The sequence below is a fragment of the Equus caballus genome, chromosome 6 (genome assembly GCF_041296265.1).
Source record: "Equus caballus isolate H_3958 breed thoroughbred chromosome 6, TB-T2T, whole genome shotgun sequence".
NCBI lineage: Eukaryota > Metazoa > Chordata > Mammalia > Perissodactyla > Equidae > Equus > Equus caballus.
The window spans coordinates 47,730,631-47,745,211 of record NC_091689.1 but is presented as its reverse complement, the minus strand read 5'-3'; the positions used below and the strand labels follow the sequence as shown (position 1 = coordinate 47,745,211).

Genomic DNA, 14,581 nt, shown 5'->3' with positions numbered 1-14,581 from the left:
CCACCGGGCCAGCCCATCTGTTCATTTCTATTACGCAGAGTAGGATCTTCGTATTTAATTAAGTACAGCCCAGATTCAGTGCATTAATATTGCCCATTATTGTTTTGATCTTCAGTGCCTAGCATATAATACATGCTTAATATTTGTTAAATGTAGGTATCTTTATCTGATGTGAAAACTTTAACATAATAAACAATGGAATCATGCTCTAGAGACTTAGGAAAACAAGCACTCATTATATGATGATGTTGCATATATATATATATATTTAAAGGGAAATTCTAAAACACCTACCAGTACCAAGACAAAAAGAGACAAAAGTCAAAGTCAACTGGAAGTCTGGCAGGAAAAGAGCAATATTGTCTCTCAAATTCTAAGAGCATCCCTTATTAGAATAACAGCTTGCTGGTGCTTTTTGTTAAATTGTCACGGAATCCCAAGGTTTAACAGGACATGATTAATCACTGCCCACACCTAGCAGAGAGTGGGTGGTCCAGGCATGATGGAGAGAGGAATTGAACTTGATGAAGTCACAGCACTGGAAAGCACAATGCTTTATAAATAGCATTGAGAAAACTGTCTAATTTCCAGCATGGGTGAACCAGCAATACCGAAAAGAGCATTCCTAGGTAATCCAGAGCCAATTATGAATTTTTTTTATGGGAATAGATGGTAGGGTGCAGACATAAGTCCTATCTCCTGATTTTTATTATAGAATATTTAGGTATCACCTGCACAAAACTATTTCACATTTGACCGAAGGATCCAAGTGAATGAGCTTGAGTTCCTCTTTTTTTTTCCCAAAAATATATTGTTACCAAAATAAGAGGAAAAATGTTAGAAAAATCAGAGGCAAAGAACATGAAAACCATTTAGATGGTAACTAGCCCCAACATAATTTAGTAGGAACTGTTTTAAGTAATACTAGAACTTATTTGTATTTATAGTTGAAGCCTCCTTTCTCTTCATATGCAATATCTTAGTTATTGATAAGGATACTAATTTCTCTATCTGGAAAAGTTCAGTGAAAATCTTGAATGAAAATGTTTTCTTTAAAAGTGGATTTTATATTTCCATCTGCATGATATAAAGAACAAAAGATTGTCTAGATTATTCTAAACCAATTTTAATAAACAGTAATTTGTATTAGCAGAATTCTATGCAAAGAGTATGAATGTTGCTCTTAAAATACTTGAAACTAAAGTTTTATATTAGAAAACATTTTCCTCCAGCAATTCTGTTTAGTTTATTATTGTGTTTAGCGGATGTATTAGCTTGCTAGCGCTGCCAAAACAAAATACCGCAGACTGAGTGGCTTAAACATCAGTAATTTATTTTCTCACAGTTTTATAGGCTAGAAGTCCAAGATCAAGGTGTCAGTAGGTTTCATTTCTTCTAAAGCCTCTCCTTGACTTGTAGAGAACCATAATCTCTCTGTGTTCTCACATGTTCACCCCTTGGTCTGTGTGTGTCTGTGTCCATTCTGTTCTTTTAAGGATGCCAGTCATACTGGATTAGGGCTCACCCAAACGACCTCAGTTTACCTTAGTTACCTCTTTACAGTCCCTATCTCCAAAGTCTAAGCTACTAGAGATTAGGACTTCAACATATAAATTTTGAGGGACGTGATTCAGCCCACAACACTTAGCAGATTTATTATTGTATGATATAAGGGAACGCCCTTGCCCTGTCTAAACATCGTTAATCCTAAATTCTGAGTTAACAGAGTCCAAACCATAGAATTTTGAAAGAGTAATTTCCAGAGGCATTTCAAAAGCAAACCCATAAACAGTTTTACCTTCCTCTTTCATTTTGATGTTATTTAACTCTCCTTCTTTGACAATTAAATTATATTATTACATGCTGGAACTCAGAATTCTAGATTGACTATGGGGTCAGGAAGAAAACTGACTAAGATCTGGGTATAGAAGGGAATATTAGGACCTAACACCTGCTAGATCTGTCCCAATTGATCAATTCTTCATGCTGTGTGTGTGTGCGCGCGCGTGTGTGTGTGTTTGTCTTTATATACAGTAGTGGCTTTGTTTAGAAGAAGAGGAACTTATTGCCTCTTGTTTTATAATTTCAGATCAGCTTCCAAATGTTTTTGAAAGAGACAGCAATTTTCAAATGAGTGAAGAGGAATTCAACTTACCCTGTGGAAAGTTGGTCCAAACAACATTTCCTGATCAATAAGAGAACAGCTAAATTGGTAAAGACTGGTGATAATAAAAGTCAAATTATGTGTATCACTGTTATGGACTAAATTTTTGTGCCCCTGCCCCAAATTCATATATTGAAATCTTAACTCACAATATGATGATATTAGGAGGTGAGGCCTTTGGGAAGTAATTAGGACATGAAGGCAGAGGCCTCATGAATGCAATTAATGCTTTTGTAAAAGGGATCCCAGAGAGCTCTCACTCTCTTTTCACCGTGGGAGGATACAATGAGAGGTTGTCAGTCTACAGCCTGGAAGAGGGCTCTCACCAGAACCCGAGCACACTAGCACCCTGATCTCAGACTTCCAGCCTCCAGAACTTCGAGAAATAAATGTCTGCTTTTATCAGCCACCCAGTCTATGGTATTCTATTATAGCAGCCCAAACTGACTAAGACAATCACTAAGAAACACTCCTACCATAATAAATTGAACAACGAAAAACATTACTTGAAGCTGATTTGTGGCTGTTCTTATGGATCAAGTGTGCTTAATTCCATAGAGATTTGAATGTAGAAAGCATCATTTTCAAAATTGAATGTCAGAATAGTCACTTTATTTTTATCCCTACTAGATTTATTCATTGATGGCTTTGTTCAATTGCTCTTCCTTCTAGCTTAACATCTTCAGATTTTGAGAATATCATTGTTCCCATAGGAACTGCAACAGATATATTACAGTGATAAATACCTATCTCAAAATTAAAATAATTTTGGAAAAAGCAATAGGCTTCATGGAGCTCTTAGAGGGGACGTAAAAATAGGAAAAGAGGACTAGTTTGTTATAAGGGAAATTTTATAATCTTTATGTCCCCAAACACCTTTTGTTCATTTAGGGCCTCTGCTTTCAAGGAGTTGGAGAGGCTACAAATCAGGACACTTTGGTCCATAAATCTTATCAGAAAGAATAATTCGCTCCATTCCAAAAGAAGCTTGTTTTGAAAGCTTTTTCTCAAGAGAGAGCAAGATCTTAGATTGTCCCTTAGATTTAAAGTAAATTCTGGGGCCCAGCCATGCATTATATTTGCAGTAAATATTATGAAAAAATGTAGTAGAGAGTTTAAATATTATCATTTAACCCTGACCAATATTTTGTCCTTCAGTAAAAATATTATGGGTTCCTATATAAAAATGCAGAGCTATCTCTATTTCTGTTTCATAAAAAATATGGAAAATATTGAAAGAGTAATAACAAATACTAATAATTCTACCATTCTGAGATAATTACTGTTAACATTTTGGAATGTTTCTGTCCATCTTTGTCTACCTGTGTCACTCTTTCTTGAATATAAATGAACATATATTGTCCATCTGTGTAAAATAAAGATGCCTCATTCTTATTACATTATTTTTCTTTAAACTTCCACTAAGTCTAGCATAAATCATATGTGTTCTTGTACATGATGAGTCATTTTTCTCTTGCTGTTTTCAGGATTTCTTTTTGTTTTTCAACAATTTGGTTGTGATATGTCTAGGTGAGGATTTCTTTCTGTTTTTCCTCCTTGGGATTTGTTGAACTTCTCGGATTTCTAAATTAATGTTTTTCATCAAATTTTGGAAGTTTTCAACCATTATTTCTTCAAATAGTTTTCTGCCTCTTTTTTGTCTCTTCTCTTTCTGTGCCTCCCAGTACATGTGTGTTTTCATTCAAGCTCTGTTCATTTTTCTGCAATCTCTTTTATCCATGTTCTTTAGATTGGGTTGTTTCTACTGATGAAGTTTATTAATTTTTTTCTTCTGCAATTTCAAATATGCTGCTAAGCCACATTAATAAGTTATTGTTTCAGTTGTATGTTTCAACTCCAGAATTTCTATTGGTTTTTTACAGATTTTATCTCTTCTTATTTGCTGAGTCATTGTCATCATACTTTTCTTTAATTCCGCACACATGATTTTCTTTAGTTCTTCAAACTTATTCATAGTAGTTGCTTTGAAGTCCTTGTCTGCTCAATCCAGCATCTTGACTCACTTAGAGATAGTTTCCATTGATTGCTTTCGTTTTTCTTCATGAGTATGCATCATACTTTCCTGTTTCTCTCATGTCTCATTTTTGTTGTTGTTTAAAACTTTGTATTTTAGATAATATATTGCTGCAATTCTGGTTTCTACTTTGTGCCCCAAGGCAATTGTTGTTGTGATTTGTCTGTTAACTTGCCTGGACTACATCTGTGGAATCTATCTCCCTTATGTTGTGCAGTCACTGATGTCTATACTTAGGGTTTTTTCTTGTTTTTTTTTTTTACACCTGGTTTTGTGGAGATGACTCTTCGATCTGCAATGCTTAGGGGTCAGCCAATTATTGGTTAGACGTGCTCAGACACAGTGAACCAGTAAGGCCGCCTTCTTCTACCACTGGATCTGTGTGTTTGAAGAACTTATTCTAAGTTTAGGCATTTTAAAGTCTGCCCTTGCTTTTAATTTCTGCCAGAGCCTCTTGTGTTTCTTCCGCATGTGTGTGCAACCTCCAGTGAGTCAGAGATGTGTGAAGATCTTATTTGACGCTTCTATTGCTGTCTCATTTCCCAGATCTCCCTGTTAAGTATTTACCTAGTCCACTGGGTTTTTTGGGTGGCAGTGGGATAATTGGGATGGGGGAGTGAGAGCTATCCCAGGCAATAATGCCACAATTTCTTACTGTTCTTACCCAAAGTTCACGATAGACAGTTCTCAAATTGATTTTTTTTTAACTACCAAGTGAAGGTTAATATTTCTTTTGTAGTTCTTTTTTTTTATTTTAAAGATTTTATTTTTCCTTCTTCTCCCCAAAGCCCTCTGGGACATAGTTGTATAATTTTAGTTGTGGGTCCTTCTAGTTGTGGCATGTGGGACACTGCCTCAGCATGGCCTGATGAGTGGTGCCATGTCTGCACCTAGGATCCGAACCGGTGAAACCCTGGGCCGCCAAAGACGAGCGCACAAACTTAACCACTAGGCCACAAGGCCAGCCCCTCAAATTGATTTTTGCCTTTGGTCAATTTCCAGAGTTCTGAAAAGGTTTTTTTTTTTTTTACTGTTTTATTTACTTTTTTAGTTTCTTTTGGGGGAGAGGATTTGCCAACCTGCTCACTCCATTGTGCCTCAATTACTAGTCTTAGCATCTATTTATTATCTTGCCTGAATCAATTATTACTATGATGATTAGCAAATGATGACTTTTAAATCCATAATTTCTAATTTGTTTATTTGTTAAAATTCTGTAAGAAAGAATTTTTCCTACTTCTGCATTTATTTATTCAATACGAACACATGAGTTTTCATTTTATTGAATGACTGTAGTTCGTTGCTAACATTATTTACGTTGGTGCACAAATTGTCTCACATTTGGCCGGTAGGGGCCCCCTCATGCTAGCTCCTATGTCCATTAGACACATTTCCATCATCTTTGAGTACTTCTAAATTTATGTCACAATTATAGATCTCAGGTTCATCTTGTAGTTTCCTTTTCCCAGCTCTGGAGTTAGGCACTTTTCCAAGGAGCTTTGGTTTCTTTTAGAGGGAAGTGGAATTTTGAAAGCAATACTGGAGTTTTAAGTGATCTCATTGCTCCTGGGATGTCACTATTTAGAGTCTGTTATGAACTTAATTGAGTCCCCTCAAAATTCATATGCTGAAGCCCCAAACTCAATAAGACTGTATTTGGGGATAAGGAGATAAGGCCTTTAGAAGCTAATTAGGTTTAAATGAGGTCATAAGGGTGGCCCTAATCTGATAGGGCTGCTGCCTTATAGAACAAGTAAGAGACATCAGAGCTCTCTCTCTCTGTCATGTCAGGACACAGTGAGAAGACAGCTGTCTACAGCCAGGGAGAGATTTCTCACCAGAAACCAAATTGCCAGCACCTTGATCTCAGACTTCCCAGCCTCTAGAATTGTGAGAAATAAGTTTCTCTTTTTAAACCATCCAATCTGTGATATCTTGTTACGGCAGTCCAAGGTGACTAAGACAGAGTCCATCTCAGCAGGGAACTGGAAAAAAAATACACATACATAAACGTACGTGCACACACACATGTATACATACATATACGCACATATATGTATTTTATATCTGTCTAAATATCTATTGATATGTTTCTACCCATATATTTGTCTATCAATCTACTTATCTATAATATTCTGAGTTCATTAAAGAAGACTTTCTAAAGAGACATGACAATTAAATGTAATACATGATATACTTGGCTGAATCCTGGATGACAGGATTGAGTTAATTGAAACAATAACTACATATATATGAACTTTGCATGATACAATATTTTGATTTGATAACTGTACTTGGCTACCTTAAATAGTCATTGTTCTTAGGCAATACACAGTGATAAATTTCAGGAAAAGAGCACATGATGTCTGCAGTGCAGAAAAGAGGGGGAGAGGGAATGGAGCAAATGTTAAATGGTAAAAGTGGAGAATTGTTCTTTGTAATATTCTGGCAATTTTTATGTACATTTGAAATTAGATAAAAATTAAAATGTGCAAAAATCATTTCTAACATCTATTTTGCTACTTATCAAAATATCTAGTGTTGATTGGAGATAAATGTTGCTGAAGAGCTTATGCTAGTTACTTTAGGATTTTTAGTTATTTTCTTCCAAGAACTAATTTTCCACACCAGAAGTATTTATTATTAATAAGGGTAACTGATTCCTCTAAGGTATAAATTAAAATATACACACACACACAAAATGAGAAGACAGAGACAGAAAAATAGAGAGATGGGTGGAGAATGTATGGATTAATGAATGGACAAATAATGGATGAATAGATAGATGGGTATCACAAGTAAGCCGAAGGAAATAACAAAAAAGATAACCTTAAAAAAATGACAGTCCCAGAATTCCTTAGCTGTTTGCACAGTGCACTCGGGACTACAAAAGAAAAGTCAAACAGCTCTTCTCTAAAGATCTATCTTTTCCTGGGATACATAGAGCTCCAGTTCATGAAAGGCAGCTTTAGCCCTGAGAGGTGACTTGAGATTCACATCTTGGAGCCTAGGGACTCTCTGTGACTCCAGTTTGACACGGAGCTGCTAATGTCCTCTGACTTCAACCCAGCCACGGAACTGCTTTTGCAACAAAGGAACATATTTTGGCAAATGAGATAGCGAAATTTAGGTCCATACATTTATATGCTCAAGAAATGACTCTTATTTGGACACCTCTCCAGTGACTTTCCCTCATAGCTCCTTGTGTTTCCACACAAATCCTGCCTCTGGGAGCTCAGAAGAGAGAAAGAAAACAGTACCTCCCCAGGGCCTGTGATCTTAAGATCAGGATAAAACGTAAGGAGTAAAGGCAAAGAAAGGAGAGGGTGTGGGTGATTGTTCCCAAGCTGTGTCAGTTTCATGTATGAGACACAATGAAGAGTGGGGTCCTATCATTGCCTCAATGAGCTTAATAAGATATTTTCTGTGAGAAAAGTCTAGGATATCCTAACTACTTTGCAAGCATCCTGTCTTCCCCAACTTACTATACTGTTCCCATTACTCCAGAAAAAATCTTGTGAAATATAATTTAATTTATTCACTAACATTTATAGAACAACTAAATGCCCTAAGTCTAGTACAAGGGGCCCTGTCTATATGATTCATATGGTTGGTGTGACTATGACACTTGCAGGATATGGACCTTTAGTTTGTTATTCCAGCCATATCTAATTACTTGAAATTCCTGAAAGAAATAATTTTTTGCTTAATCCTATACCATTACCAGAGTGATTCAACTTCATCTTTCAAAAATAGTAGTTTTATTGAGAAACTATTAATTACTTTGTATTAAACCATTCAAATCTCACAGTAAGCATTTAAGGTAGTTTTGATTAATCATCTACATTTTCTAGTTGAGGAAACTGAAACTCAGATAATTTGAAAATTTGAATTTGGCCAATTTCAAAGGAGGCAATGTCAATAATCAAATCTGAGCTACTTCTGCAGTATTTAGCAGAGAATCTTGTTCAAAACTTAAAAATCAGTATATAGTATGTACAATCAGTATCTAATTAGTATGGGATCAGTAAACTAGTTGATTAAAGATAAGAAGGTAATTTCTCATGAGCTTACAGGTTTCCAAACATACTTCCAGAGAGACATCCATACCCAAATTCTCCATGATCTCTTGAATCAAAATCAAGCCCGCTTGTGTTTAGCTGATCAGTGTAGTTTTGGCAGAAATTCAGATTCAGCATCTACCTCATTCTAACAATCCCCTGCAGTCTCAGAGGAGGGAGCTCACAACTGTTCAGATGAGGAAGGCTGACAGTCTTGGGAAATACTTATCACTTATCCATAACTTATTTACTAGCATTTCTCACCTCAGTGCATTAACAGAACTGACTGATGAACAGGAGAGTTTCCAGTGTTGTAGAGTGGAGATGGATTACCAAGCCTTTTGATCTATGATCTATGATCAGAACTAATACTTGAGTGATGTCCTCCTCCCCCATGGACATCCCTCAATGCTATGGTCTCTGCTCACATTGGAACAGGGTTGTGGCCCATCTGACTAGACGACCTGAACTGCACAAGAAATAAGTTCTGTGTGTAGTGGTGACCTACCTAAGACCGGGATCAGCATCACTACAGGCACAAGAGGGATATAGGAATCATCAGGTCAGATCTACTCTAAAGGTTGCCTACAAGTTAGAGAGAGAGGAGAATGACATCAGCAAAATGCCAACATAGGAATTTCTACCACTTCTCCCCCGACCCAGAAACATCGATTTGAACAACTATCTGCAGACAAAAATACCTTCACAAGAGCAAAGGACTCTAGTTGAAGGATTACTGCACTAGGGTAAAGCACACAAGTAAGAAAGGATGCATTAAAGAGGGTAAGAGAGATAGATTCACATTACCCCCATTATCCTTTCCCTAACTCTGGGCAGCCTAGTGTGGAGAGAGTAACGTGAGTGCCCACCTTCACTATGGACCCTACAGCCCACCCATCCCAGCACCAGGCTAACTCCTGCAGTCCTGGGTGTCTCCCTGAAACCCAGGCCCCATTTCATGGTTCCAGCAGCCCCAGGCAGCATGCTTGGCACAAGTTCCCAGATGGCTCTTATGAACCCAAACCCCAGCTCACCCCAGCACCTGCTGACTCCAGGCAGCTCACATGGCCCAAGATAACTTCCGTGGCAAGGCTCCCTGCAAACTCCCAGGAACCTGGGGCCCTGTCTCACCCTGGCACCTGCCACCTCCAGCAGCTCCGAGTGGCTCCTGTGACACCAGGCATCCAGAGGATGCCTGGGAACAGAGGCCCCTATTTCACCCTGGTGCCTGCTGGTTCCAGCAGCCCCAGGAAGCATCCTTGGCACGAGGCTTCCAGTGTGTTCTTGCAAATCCAGGCTCCCAGATTATCACAGCACGCACCAGTTCCAGCAGTTCCAGGTGGCTTCCACAGTGCCAGACATCTAGTGGGCTCCTGCAAACTGATTCCTCCATCTCAGGCAGGCATCTGCTGGCTCCGTGGCCCCAGGCAGTTCCCACTGTACTAGGTGGTGTTTCTGGCACTGCTCTCCTGGAAAGACCCGGAAAATCCATGCTCCAGTTCATCTCAGCACCAGCCAGCTCCAGTGGTCCCAGGCCACTTATTTGTTCACAAAGTGGTCCCCATACACAGAGGGCAAGAAAAGACCAAAGAAAGAGGCAGACCACTCCAAATTTGTAGGTGGCAGGTTTAATAATCAAGACAACTTATATACGAGGCTTGTCTTGGGAGGCCACAAGACAAGAAGATCTCTGCAACTGCCTGCTAGAATCTTAAAGCTTATATAGAGGCCTTAACAAGGTTCAGTCATGTATTCAGTCCATATGGTCTCAGTGACACCATACTCTCTCAATGCTACATCCTTGGAACAGATCCTAGTATGGGAATGGTAGGCAGAACACACATTCCAGGGTCAGGGGAGGGAGTGGTCCAGCTCACAGGTCAATCAATAGTCACATCCTCTTAAGGACCTCCTCCTACACAGTTTCCAAGTCACCAGGCCCTGGCAAGCTCCCATGAACCCAGACTCCTGGCTCACCCCATTCCTGTGAAACTCCTGCAGTACGAGGTGGCTCCCTAGGCTCCCAATTAATGCCTGTGAACCCAGGCTCCAAGGGGGCACCTGTGAAGCCAGGGTCCCAGCAGGGCCCAGCACCAGGCTGACTACTGCCATTCCAAGCTTTTAACCCACCCCCACACCAGGCCACCCAAACGACTCCAGCAGCAAGCCTGCCCAAGGACAGCACCAGACTGTGCACCCAGAGTATTTGGAAAAGTTGCACAGTGAAAGACTTTCCCTGTCAAAGCCAATCTGTAAAGATTAGAAGAGGTTCCTACATACTCAAATGCACAGACACCAATGCAAGGCCACAGGGATGACGAACAATCTAAGGAAACATGACACCACCAAAGCAAACTAATAAAATTCCAGTGACTGACCCGAAAGAAATGGAGATCTATGAAATATCCAACAAAGAATTCAGAATAATCCTCTCAAAAAACTTCAGTGAACTACAAGAAAATAGAGATAGACTACTAAATGAAAGTAGAGAAACAATACATGAACAAAATGAGAAATTCAACAAAGAAACAGAAACCATTAAAAAATCAAGCAGACATTCTAGAGTTGAAGACTACAATGACTGATGAAGAATTCAATGAGAGCTTCAACATCAGACTTGACCAAGCAGAAGAAAAAATTAGTGAGCTAGCAAACAGGTCATTTGAAATTATCCAGTCTGAGGATAAAAATTAAAAATCAATTAAAAAAGAATAAAGAAAGCCTATGTGAATTACACAACACTATTAGACGAAACAGTAGTGTATTATAAGAGTGCCAGGAGGAGAAGAGAGGGAGAAAGGGATAGAAAGTTTATTTAAAGAAATAATGGCTGAGAACTTCCCAAAATTGGAGGGAAATTTAGATGTCCAATTCATGAAGATAATAGATCACCCAAAAACTTCAACTTAACATGATTTTCTCAAAGATACATTATAATAAAATTGCCTGAATCCAAAGAAAATGAGATATTTTTAAAAGCAGCAAGAAGGAAAAATTTCACACAGATAATGGAACTCCCATAAGTCTATTAGCATATTTCTCAGCAGAAACATTATAGGCCAGGAGAGAGTGTGATGATGTAGTCAAAGTATTGAAACAACTGTTGTTTTGGGGGAAACAGTTTGTCTCCCTGATAAACAAAAGCTTCGGGTACTCATCACAACTAGATGTGCTATACAAGAAATCCTCAAAGGAGTTCCTTAAACTTAAGGGAAAGGACTCTAAGTAGTAAAAAGAAAACATACACAAATATAAAATATGCTAGAAATGGTAAGTACATGGTCAAGTTCAGAATAATCTAGTACTTTAAATTAGTGATGTGTGAATCACTTAATTATAGTATGAAGGTTTAAAAGACGAAAGCATTAAAAATAACTGTAGCTACAATAATTTGTAAATAGATGTACAATTTAAAAAGATGTAAATTATGACATGAAAAACATATCCATTTGGTCTAAGATATAGTCAAGTCCAATGTTTCCTTAGTAATTTTCTTTCTGGATGGTCTATCCATTGGCAAATATGGGGTATTGAAGTCCCTCACTATTATCATGTGTTATCTATTTCTCTTTTCAGATATGCTAGTATTTGCTTAGTATATTTAGATGCTCTGATATTAGGTGCATATATATTTACAATTGTTATATCTTCTTGATGAATTGACCTTCTTTGTCTCTTTTTACAGTTGTTGACTCAAAGTCTATTTTCTTTTCCTTAAAGATTGGCACCTGAGCTAATGTCTGTTGCGAATTTTTTCTTCTTTTCCCCAAAGCCTCCCAGTACATAGTTGTATATTCCACTTGCAGGTCTTTCTAGTTGCACTATATGGGACACCACCTCAGCATGGCCTGATGAGCGGTGCCATTTTGGCACCCACGATCCAAACCAGTGAAACCCTCGGCTGCTGAAGTGAAGCACATGAACTTAACTCTTCAGTCATGGGGCTGGCCCCTGATTAGTGATGTTGAGTACCTTTTCATACATTTCCTGACCATTTCTATGTCTTCTTTGGAAAAATGACTATTCAAGAACTTTGCTCATTTTTTTAAATTCAATTTATTTAAACTAAAAAAAAATAGATCCCCCTTTTCTCCCCCACCCCCCGCCCCCCGCTTCTGGAAACTACTAATTCGTTCTCTGTATCTATGAGCTTGGTTTATATATATATAATTTTATTTGTATACAATATACTTTATATTTTATTTATAAATATATATAAAAATATCATTTCTAGTCTTTTTGATAATAGCCATTCTAACGGGTGTGAGGTGATATCTCATTGTGGTTTTGATTATCATTCCCTGATGATTAATGATGTAGAGCATCTTTTCCTGTAACTTGACCATCTGTATGTTTTCTTAGGAAAAATGTCTATTCCAATCTTCTGCCCATTGTTTCATTGAATTATTTGGTTTTTTTGCAATTGAGTTTTATGAGTTATTTATATATTTTGGATATTAGCCCCTTATTAGATATAAGATTTACAAATATTTTATCCTCTCCAGTAGGTTGCCTTTTCATTTTGTCAATGGTTTTCTTTGCTGTGCAGAAGGTTTTTAGTTTGATGTAGTCCCACTTACTTATTTTTGCTTTTGCTGCTTTTGCTTTTGGTGTTAGAGTCAAAAAATCATTGCTAAGACCTATGTCAAAGAGCTTACCACCTAAGTTTTCTTCCAGGATTTTTGCGGTTACAGGTCTTGTGTTCAAGTCTTTAATCCATTTTGAGTTAATTTTTGTGTATAGTATAAAATAGTGGTCCACTTTCATTCTTTTGCTTGTGGCTTTCCATTTTTCCCAACACCGTTTATTGAAGAGACTGCCCTTTCCCCAGCGTATATTCTTAACTTCTTTATCGTAAATTAATTGGTCATGTATGCATGGGTTTATTTCCAGGCTCTCTATTCTGTTCCTTTGATCTATATGCCTGTTTTTTGCCAATACTATACTGTTTTAATTACCATAGATTTGTAATATAGTTTGAAATCCAGGAGTATGAAGTCTCCAGCTTTCTTCTTCTTTCTCAAGGTTGCTTTGGCTATATGGGGTCTTTTATGTTCCATACCAATTTTAGAATTGTTTGTTCTACATCTGTGAAAAATGCTTTTGGAATTTTGTTAAAGATTGCATTGAATCTGTATACTGCTTTGGGTGATATGGACATTTTGACAATACTAATCCTTTCAATCCGTGAGCCCAAAATATCTTTCCAATTATTGGTGTCTTCTTCAATTTCTTTCATTAATGTCTTCTAGTTTTCAATATACAGGTCTCTCACCTCCTTGGCTAAATTTATTCCTAGATATTTTATTCTTTTTGATGCAGCTATAAATGGGATTGTTTTCTTTATTTCTCTGATAGTTCATTATTAGTGTATAGCTATTATAGTTCATTATAGTGTATAGTTCATTATTAGTGTATTAGAAACAGAACAGAGTTTTGTATATTGATTTTGTATCCTGTATCTTTATTGGTTTTGTTTAAGTGTTCTAACAGCTTTTTGATGGAGTCTTTAGGGTTTTCTACATATAATATCATGTCATCCACAAATAATGGCAGTTTTGCTTCTTCCTTTCCAATTTGGATGTATTTTACTTCTTTTTCTTGCCTAATTGCTCGGTTAGGTCTTCCAATACTGTGTTGAATAAAAATGGCAAGAGTGGACAACCTTGTATTCCTCCTGATCTTAGAGGAAAAGCTTTTAGCTTTTCACCATTGAGTATGATGTTTGTTGTTGGCGTGTCATATGTGGCCTTAATTATGTTCAGGTACATTCCTTCTACACGAGCTTTCTTGAGACTTTTTATCATAAACAAATATTAAATTTTGTCAAATTTTTTTCTGCATCTATTGAGATAATCATATGATTTTTATCCTTCATTTTGTTAACATGGTGTACCACATTGGCTGATTTGCAGATGTTGAACTATCCTTGTATCTCTGGAATAAACCCCACTTGATCATGATGTATGAATGCTTTAATGTATTGCTGAATTTGATTTGCTAATATTTATTGAGGGTTTTTGCGTCTATGATCATCAGGGGTATTGGCCTATAATTTACTTTTTTGTGTAGCATCATTGGTTTTGGTATCAGAGTGATGCTAGACTCATAAAATGAGTTTGGAAGAGATCCTTACTCTTCTATTTTTGGGAGAGTTTGAGAAGGATTGGTATTAATTCTTTACATGTTTGGTAGACTTCAACAGTGAAGCCATCTTGTTATGGACTTTTGTTTGTTGGGAGGTTTTTGAGTGCTGATTCCATCTCATTACTAGTAATTGGTCTGTTCAGATTTTCCATTTCATCATGATTGGTAGGTTGT

At 37.3% G+C, this 14,581-nt stretch overlaps 1 protein-coding gene across 2 annotated transcripts in view; it reads left to right on the top strand.

Annotated features, from left to right (window-relative positions):
* The window catches only part of CD163L1 (CD163 molecule like 1), a 54,586-nt gene extending 51,917 nt beyond the window's left edge, over nucleotides 1-2,669 (top strand). For both annotated transcript variants that reach the window (XM_070270958.1, XM_005610905.4), the window contains one exon: nucleotides 2,090-2,669. In XM_070270958.1, coding sequence (XP_070127059.1) covers nucleotides 2,090-2,196 — 107 coding nt within the window. In that variant the 3' untranslated portion in view covers nucleotides 2,197-2,669. The remainder of the gene's footprint in view (nucleotides 1-2,089) is intronic.
* The last annotated feature ends 11,912 nt before the right edge of the window (nucleotides 2,670-14,581 follow it).